We start from the raw sequence: 9,745 nt of genomic DNA, 5'->3' as shown, positions 1-9,745 counted from the left end.
GACACTATGACATTTGAAATAGCACTTTGACTATTCGAATGACACTACGACATTTGAAATGACACTACGACATTTCAAATGAAACTACAAGATTTCAAATGACACTATGACATTTGAAATAACACTTTGACTATTCGAATGACACTACGACATTTGAAATGACACTACGACATTTCAAATGACACTACAAGATTTCAAAAGACACTATGACATTTCAAATGAAACTTCAACAATTGAATGACACTACAAGATTTCAAATAACACTATGACGTTTCAAATTACACTATGACATTTCAAATGACACTACAAGATTTCAAATGACACTATGACATTTCAAATAAAACTTTCATTTATTCAAATTGAGACTACAAGATTTCAAGGTTATAGTGTTGATTCGATGTATTGATAGTGTCACTTAACAAGTAACATAGTTTCATTTTGAATAAATGATAGTGTCATTTTTACAAATAGTGTTATTTAAAAAGCACATAGTGTTAATTCGATGTATTAATAATATTACTTGACAAGTAGTGTCATTTATATTTTTGAATAATGTCAATTTAAAAAGTGTCATTTACAAGATTATATTAATAAAAGATACCTATATTTAAATTACAAATGACACTTTTAACAAATCTAAATGACACTATTTTTTTTAGTAAAAGACATTATTTTTCTTAGAAAAAGACACTATCTGCATTAATAAAAAACAAAGATGTTCTCCGATTGCACAAGCACAATTCAACAACAGCCAGCAAGCCGCCTAACGCATTCTTGTACCTAAAACAAGAAGCAATAAGCTTGTTAGGTGTTGCAGAAGATCTACCAAAGCTTAGGTTCTGATCTGATCATCACCTCATCAAAACATGCCAGCTTACAATTCCCATCTCCCTCTCCTCCTGCTTGATCAGAACTGATCTGCCTTCTCTCATTTTCCTAGCTGAGACTGCATCTTTTGGATTAGCATCGGAAGAAAGTGAAGGTGAAGGTGAAGGTGAAGGCGATTCATCACAAAGATCGAGCCCTTCTCCGTTATCATGCATATGCTCCTCCATTTTGCCTGCATTCTCCATTAGCTTCTTGAACAGGACACCATGCTCGGAGAGCTCCTCGAACGTGCCCTCCTCCTTCACCATACCTTCGGAGACCAAGATTATTCTGTCAACCTGGGGAAGAAAATGCAGCTGGTTCGTGACAAGGACCCTCGTCTTCCCTCCCAACGCCTCCTTGATGCAGTTGTTGAAGACCTGTCGTGCAACGTTGGCGTCCAGAGAGCTCAACGGATCATCAAAAATGTAGATATCTGAGTCAGAATACACAGCCCTGGCCATTGAAACTCTCTGCTTTTGGCCTCCACTGATGTTCACTCCTCTTTCACCAATCTCGGTGAGGTCACGGCCCTGAGGAAAAGGAAAACAGAACGACGAGCTTCTGTCACGGATGCTGAAGAAGAATAACCAGAAACGAAGCTCAGAACAGAACCAGTGAGAAACTTAACAGGAAGCAAGTCAAGGTCATGCCGCATTGCAGTGACATCTATGGCCTTCCAATACCGCGTTTGCTCGAATTCAGATCCAAATAATATGTTGTCGCATACCTATATAGTTGATCGAAACCAACATGAATAAATGAATACAACCAGTTAACATGAAAAGGAGGATTGGAGATTTGAAGCTTACTGATGCATTGAAGATCCAAGAAATCTGAGGCACATAAGCTACAGAGCCTCTGATTTCGACCTCTGCATCTCCGAGTGGAGGCAGCTCTTTAAGCATAGCAGATATCAGCGAGGTTTTTCCTTCTCCGGTGCCACCAACGATTGCAGTTAGGCTGCCAACTGGTATATCCAGATTGATATTCGACAACGTGGGCCGTGCAGCCTGTTTATTGTCAAAATCTTGGTGTTTAAACAGAGCAAAATTGGAACAATGCAAGTTAAAAACTACAAGAATTGGAATGAAACTATATCATTTATATAATGAAACTACAAGATTCAATAACTAAATTGGAATGAAACTATATCATTTATATAATGAAACAATGCACGTTAAAACTACAAGAATTGGAATGAAACTTAATGCAAGTTAAAACTACAAGAATTAGAATGAAACTATATCATTTATATAATGAAACAATGCAAGTTAAAACTACAAGAATTGGAATGAAACTATATCATTTATATAATGAAACTACAAGATTCAATAACTAAATTGCACACACAATCCCCTTGTCTTCCTTGCTGAATATCCTCCTATTTCCGGCATAATTCATTTCACTATCTAAAACCAAATAAAGCACATAAGAAAACAAAACATTTACGAATAATATCATTTGCTAATGCACCTAGTACCATTTACATATATTGAAAGTGTCAATATTTAAATCACCTTTTTGCTTTGCTTTACTGAGAGAGCTGTGGTCCGAGGCGGAGTGGAGCAGGTGATGTTGAGTCTCCTTGGCCTTGTTGAGCACCGACTGCAGGTACCTTCCTTGAGCTTCGATTCTCAGCTGCAAATGTCTCTACACCTCCATTTTCTGCTCCAGCTTCCTCTGCACCTCCATCTGCATTCTCAGAGCTTCCGCAAATCTGCACACTGCACCATCAATTCATCAGCAAACCAAACCAACGCTCTATTCTTACATGCTTCTCTAGTCTACTGTAATTCAACTTACTCATTTATCAGCAGGTGATATTTGGTGCAAAATATCCCAGATTTTTTCTTTTTCTTTTTCTTTCCAAAAAATAATCTAAACTTTTTCTTTTTCTTTATATTCAAATGATAGTGTTATTTATGAAAGTGTCAAGTGTCAATTTAGGTGGGCGCCACAGCAGCCGCGTCTCCGGCGGCCCGGAACCCGAAGAAGCGGTCGAGAGCGTCGAGACGGACGCCAACCACCGTGCTGACCACAGACACCACCAATTTCAGAGCCATGGTTCAGGAATTTACCGTAATCCTCGCACCGCCCATCAAGCCCCTCTTTCCCGAGGAGCAGGCTCGATTTCTTCGGCTCGAGATCCAGCGCCTTGGACGCCACCCAGCCGCAGCCCTATCTCCACCGGCCCTTCGCCCAGAAGGTCCAGCCCGCCACCAGCTCCATGAACTAGCAATTCCCCATGAACAGAGGTTCAACATTTCAAACTAAAACATCCTCACCTCTCTCCTCCAATCAAACCCCAAATTCCCATTCTCCACCAAATCTCTAAATGATAGTGTTATTTATGAAAGTGTCAAGTGTCAAATGATACTTCAACATACACATAGAAACATAAGTTGGGCAGAAGAGCAAAGTGCACTGCACGTGCTGCGCCGCCGCCGCTGCCTCAATACCAGACTATGACTCCGGCGGCGACCGTGATTTTCTCTCAGGCCTCGGCTCAGATCTCTCCCATACAATTCTTCCCTCACAGCTAACTGACCCTTCAATTTCTTATCTTGTAGTTCCTGGCATAAACAAACAAAGATAATTATCAAAAACACCCAAGCAAAAATATCAGAGCAGCCAAATTGCAGCGGTAAATGCCAAGAAAATTTACCCCCAAATCAGCAGCTTTCACTCGCATATATTTCTGTACTTTCATTTTCTCCTCTTCAGACTGCCAATCCAAATCAATTTCTCTACGACAGGTTTGGGATTCGCTTTCTGCACTTTCGCCGCCTTCACCCCCATCTTTTTCACCGTCTTCACCGGTAAAATGCTGCTGCAATCCAATTTGTTTCAGACAAAGTATAATTAAAGGAAAAACACCGAAGCACATAACAATACAATGCTAACGCACTACCGAATGCCGAACAACATAAGGAAAACAATACTAATCCAAACACAATACACAGAGATTGCGACCTTTGTTTGTTGCTGTTTGCTAAGGCTTTAACAATGGAAACTTATCAAATTAAGACGACGGCGGTGCGAAGCCACGAGGTTCAGCTGCTCCGGACGGCGCGGAGTCACCGGAGAAGATATTCACGGCGGCTTCACGGCAGCAATCTATCATGAGAAGAGAGAAGGATGAAAATTAGAGGGCGGCGCCGCTGCCCACCTTCGATTCCCGGTGTCATCGCCTCCCTCGATGTCTTCGCCCCTTCCCCTCTATCTCCCTGAACTCGTTCACTAACACACAAGCGAGATCTCAATTTGCAACCACAACGCCGCCCCCGCCCTCAATCGGTGAAGGTCGGCGCCTTCACCATCTCTCGCTTAAATTTGACAACCGTTGATGCGGTGCGGCGGCGACAGCTGGAGGAGGCGCGGCTCCAAAGCTGGAGGGTAGAGTGGCGCGCGGCGACCCACGACCGGAGCTAGGAGCGACATTGGTGGCTGAAGCCTTAGGAAAAGAAGGAGAGAGAAGATGGGAGAGAAACGCGAGAGAGAAGCTGGGTTAGGGTTCCACGATTTTCTTTTTTTTTTAATATCGGGTCAGTTGACCCGGTTCACATTTGTCCGACCCGACCCAGACCCGCGCGCATGGTGTGAGCGCAAGTTTAAGGCAGCGCTCATTTAAGTTTTTGTGCTCTACTATACTGTAATTCTCCATGGGTCCCTACGCTATATATATAGCGTATATATATATATATATATATATAGGGGAGAGTTTAATGGAGACCACTCCCCTATATAGAGAATGAAGACCAAATCTGGTTCCTTGATCTAACTTAATCTAATGGTAGTAATTTAATTGATTAATTTTATTAATTTTCATTTATTTTATAATCAAAAGGTTAAGCATGTCATTTTCTATTTAACCCTAATCTCACTATCTCTCTCATTCACGCTTTCTCTCTATCTCTCTCTCTCAATCACTCTTCCCCCCTCCCCCGCCGCCTCCATCTCTGCTGCTCCGCCGCCTTCCTCCCCGCCACCTTCCTAATCGCCTCCATCTCTCCTGCTGCTGCTCCGCCGCCTCCCCAATCTCCCCAAGCCGCGCCAAACCAGCATCGCCGCTTCCCCACTTCCGTCCCTCTCTCCTCAAAATCGCCATCCCTTCCTGCCTTGGTAATGGTCGTCATCGCGGGTGGAGCCACTGCCACCGCACCCTAGATCCCTAAATCTGCACCATTTTCTTTCGATCTCCGGGATCTCCGGCGACTACCGCAGGTGCCATGACCACCGCCCTCCAGTTGTCGCGCCTTCTCGCACCAGTTCCAGTCACCACCGTCCATGATCTGCCGCCTCCAATCCCATATCTACCGCTTCCCCTCCATGATATGCAGCGGCCTCCACGCCCTAATGGAGACCGATCTCCCCTACCGAGTTAAAATAGCGCCGGACAGAGAAATCACCCCCTATTTTCGATTTTGTGAGATGAATTTTACCATTTTGGTGGTTCTGTGCTACAAAATTCGTAAATTCTGTTGGTTGTAAAGTCCAGTTGGGTGTTAAAAGGTAGAACCTTTGTATAAATTCTGTTGGTTGATTTCTGCAAAAATAATGGAAAAATTTGGTTGATTAAGGAGTTTGAACCTAATGTTCGTAGAAAATATTAATGAACGTACTAATGTTCGTTGATATGTTCGTAGAAAAATGAATGAACATACTAATGCTGGATGATATGTTCGTAGAAAAACAAATGAACATATTAATGTTCATCGATATGTTCGTAGAAAAACAAATGAACATACTAATGTTCACCTATTATGTTCATTGACGGATCAGGTCCCAGAATTGGAAGAGAGTAATTTTCGGGATTTGTTCAACCAGATGCCATAATTCGTGGATTTGAGTTGACGTTTTTGCCCTTTTTGGATTAAATAAATGTAATTAACCATTATTTAATTACATGAAAAATCAAATCAGGAAATAATCTGGATCATTGATTGGATTGAGATGAATGGCCTTGATTTGGTCTTCATTCTCTATATAAGAAATGGTCTCCATTGAATGCGACCCTATATATATATAGGGTTGGGTTCCGGTAGTATCCAAGCTTATAATAGATCCGTAGATCCAAATCTAGACCACACATTTATGACATGTGGCGCATCAAGATGGTGACACGTGGAAAGGCATTTCAAGGCAAAATCTGGAGAGGGGTAAAATTGGAATGTAATTTTTGAAATTAAAAAAAATATATATATTTTCTCAAAATAGGTATATTTTAGATGCATAAAGTTTCATACGAGAATGCATGAAGTTTCATATAAAAATGCATAAAGTTTCATATAAAAATGCATAAGATTTCACTCCACCCCAACCCCACCCTCCACACCCCTGAACCCCACCCCACCCCAGAACCCCACCCCCCCCACCCCCCACCCCCCCCACCCCCCACCCCTCACCCCCCAAAAAAAATATATATATATTTTTTTAAAAAAAACTGATTTTCTGACCACTGACCCACCCCTACCCCCCACCCACCCCCCCCCATTTTTTTTTAAAAAAAAACTGATTTTCTGACCACTGACCCACCCCTACCCCCATCCCCCCACCCACCCACCCCCCCACCAAAATTTTTATTTTTTTATTTTCTCAAAAATTGATTTTCTGACCACTGACCCCCCCCACCCACCCACCCCACCCCCCCACCCCACCCCCCAAATTTTTTTTTTGAAAAACTGATTTTTACATGCATAAAAAATTACATGTTTTACATGCATATACTTTCACAAAGAAATGCATATACTTTCACACAAAAATGCATTACATTTTTTGAAAAAATATAATTTTTTTTGGGCTGGAGGGTGGGTGGGGGGTTAGCGGTCAGAAAATCAGTTTTTAAAAAAATAAAAAAAAAATTGGGGGGGGGGGTGGGCGGGGGGTCAGTGGTCAGAAAATCAGTTTAAAAAAAATTGGGGGGGGTGGGGTGGGGGTGCGGGTGCGGGGGGTGGGTGGGTCAGCGACTCAACAATCAGAAAATCAGTTTTGAAAAAAAAAATTGGGGGGGGGGGGTGGGCGGGGGGTCAGTGGTCAGAAAATCAGTTTAAAAAAAAATTGGGGGGGTGGGATGGCGAAAATACCTGATTTATTAAAATGAAATGCATTTTTTGTATAATTTAATGCATTTTTATGTAAAATCTTTATGCACTTTTGTTTGATTTTATATGCATGTGAAACATGACTATTTTGGGGGGTGGTAATGGGGAGGGTTGGGGGGTGGTGTGGGGTGAGTTGGGGGGTGGTGCGGGGTGGGGTGGTGAAAATACCAAAACTGTAAAAATTAAATGCATTTTTCTGTTCAAAGTCATGCATTTCATGTGAAAACTTTATGCATCTTCGTGTGAAACTATATGCATTTAAAATATATATATTTTTTTAAATTATTAAATCCAAAAATTACATTCCAATTTTACCCCTCTCCAGATTTTGCCTTGAAATACCTTGCCACGTGTCACCATCTTGATGCGCCAATGTCATAAATGTGTGGTATAGATTTAGATCTACAGATCTATTATAAGCATTGGATACTACATGATCCCATTCCTATATATATATATATATATATATATATATATATATATATATATAGGGGTGGGCTACCGTGAGAGCACATCTTAAAATAAGAAATAAGAGCAATTTTTAATGTATAAATTTTATGTAGAATACGTATGAATTTGTTGTATAAAGCTATGAATTGTGAAAAATAAATTTTTGTTACCTTTGGGATTCGAACTCAGGACCATAAATCCATCCAACAGGATTACGAATCAACCGTAGATCTTGATGATCTAAGGGCTGAAAATGATTCTTATTTTATATATTAAGAAATGCTCTTATTTTAGCCCTTCTATATATATATATATATATATATATATATATATATATATATATATATATATATATATAGGGAGAGGTTCAAATAAGAACCACTAAATAAAATTAGAACAGAGAACCATTTTAAGCCATTCGATCATCAAGATCTACTGTGGATGCATAATCTTGGTGGATGAATGCAGATCCTGGGTTCGAATCCTGAAGGGAGCAAAAAATTTATTATTTTCGGATGCATTAAATTTAATAGCGAATGCATTAATTTATATAGTAGTTGCATTGATTTTAATGGTTCTTATGTACTCACGATAAGTGTGGTTCTCACTATAACCGCACCCTATATATATATATATATATATATATATATATATATATATATATATATGTGAGGAGGCTAAAATAAAAATCAAAATTAGGCTCTAAAATAAGAACCATTATATGCCCTTAGATTAACATAATGCAACGGCCAGATCTTAATCAAATTAAACAAATAGATTAATGCCAGATTTTCTAAATAGGATAGAATAGTAATTTCATTATTTAACAATGATCTTTTCCATAAATAAAGGACCAGATTACGTATCAGCAAATCTTCAAAATTCCATATATACAAATCTTTCGCAAACTTTTAAGTAAAACAAAGAAAAAAAACGTGTTATCCCTATTGAAGGACACACTCATAAATCTAATGAAAAATTCATGTATGCGAAGATAGCAATCACAATTATTAGACATCATATTCATTGTTTTATTCATTACATCATAATCAACATTGTAGATGGTATTCCAGTGAAGAACATATGTAATCAATTTGCGCCTTTTAATTCAAACTACACTATGTTTTTATTGTTGAACTAATATGAACTAGTAGGAATTAAATCAAATATTTATTTTATTGCTGAACTGTCATGAATTATGTATTTTACTTATGAACTAGCAAGAACTCGCATGAATTAAATTTGTGCAATGAATTATTAAGCAATTATATTTGAATGTACTGTATGAATTATTAAGCAATTATATTTTAATGTACTTCATGAATTATCAACTGTATGAATTATATGCGTATGAATTATTAGGCAAATATTTTTGAATGTACTGTATAAATTATTAACTATATGATTTATATGGTATGAATTATTAGGCAAGTATATTTGTATGTACTGTATGAATTATTAGGCAAGTATATTTGTATGTACGGTATGAATTATTAGGTAAGTATATTTGTAAGTAATGTATGAATTCCTACGTGATATCATTTTATTTTCCAAAAGATTGGGCATTAATTTCGGGATTGGAGAATCAATGTAGAGAGAGATGAAAATGCACTTACCAAACATACCCTTCTGCGAAAATTAGTGATGAATTATATGTGCATCATTTTCGAATGTAACGTCCCACTACAAGTAAATCTGATCCGTCCAATATTTGATATGAATGGTCTAGATTTGTTCTTATATTATAGTCTAAGGGGGTTTTCTTATATATATATATATATATATATATATATATATATATATAGGGAGAGGTTCAAGAAAGAACCATAAATAAAAAAAGAACGGAGAACCATTTTCAGCCATTCGATTATCAAGATCTACGGTGGATGTATCATCTTGTTGGATGAATGCAAATCCTGGGTTCGAATCTTGAAGGGAGCATTTTTATTTTTATTTTTTTTAGTGCATTAATTTTAACAGCGAATGTATTAATTTTTACAGTGAATGTATTAGATTTGATGGTTCTCACGTTCTCACAAATAATGTAGTTCTCTCTAGAACCACACCCTATATATATATATATATATATATATATATATATATATATATATATATATGGGCGCGCTCCAGTGAGACCCCCTATTTTTCGTGTAACATGAGTACAATGAATAAGACATATAATACTAATGAACAAAACGTATATCTAATGAACAAGATGTATATACTGATGAAAAATAAAATTTAAAAAATTCGTAATGAATAAGACATATATACTGATGAACATGGCCGTATATACTGATGAACAATACAGTATATACTGATGA

At 38.3% G+C, this 9,745-nt stretch overlaps 1 protein-coding gene across 2 annotated transcripts; it reads right to left on the bottom strand.

Moving 5' to 3' along the window:
* Positions 1-588: 588 nt before the first annotated feature.
* Positions 589-4,378, bottom strand: LOC131004311 (ABC transporter C family member 12-like). Of its 2 annotated transcripts, XM_057930961.1 has the most exons (8): positions 3,844-4,378; positions 3,536-3,700; positions 2,949-3,443; positions 2,388-2,594; positions 1,680-1,880; positions 1,499-1,597; positions 856-1,400; positions 589-780 (listed from the first exon to the last, which is right to left on the bottom strand). In XM_057930961.1, exons 5-8 carry the CDS (start codon positions 1,773-1,775, stop codon positions 678-680), a joined length of 843 nt encoding a protein of 280 aa, XP_057786944.1. In that variant the 5' UTR covers positions 1,776-1,880; positions 2,388-2,594; positions 2,949-3,443; positions 3,536-3,700; positions 3,844-4,378; the 3' UTR covers positions 589-677. The 2 variants fall into 2 exon arrangements, with proteins under 2 accessions (XP_057786944.1, XP_057786943.1); XM_057930960.1 differs by lacking the exons at positions 2,949-3,443; positions 3,536-3,700; positions 3,844-4,378 and adding an exon at positions 2,674-2,690.
* Positions 4,379-9,745: the final 5,367 nt, after the last annotated feature.

The sequence above is a fragment of the Salvia miltiorrhiza genome, unplaced genomic scaffold, assembly GCF_028751815.1.
Source record: "Salvia miltiorrhiza cultivar Shanhuang (shh) unplaced genomic scaffold, IMPLAD_Smil_shh original_scaffold_371, whole genome shotgun sequence".
Taxonomy (NCBI): Eukaryota; Viridiplantae; Streptophyta; class Magnoliopsida; order Lamiales; family Lamiaceae; genus Salvia; species Salvia miltiorrhiza.
This window is presented reverse-complemented; position numbering and strand designations above follow the sequence as displayed.

Bases quoted from the DNA above. Each gene is read 5' to 3' on its own strand.
- LOC131004311 (XM_057930961.1), bottom strand. From the start codon at position 1,775: ATGCTTAAAGAGCTGCCTCCACTCGGAGATGCAGAGGTCGAAATCAGA. The intron at 1,598-1,679 runs GTAAGCTTCAAA...TCAACTATATAG, and splicing joins CTTGGATCTTCAATGCATCA to GTATGCGACAACATATTATT. The intron at 1,401-1,498 runs GTTAAGTTTCTC...CCTTTTCCTCAG, and splicing joins ATGACCTTGACTTGCTTCCT to GGCCGTGACCTCACCGAGAT.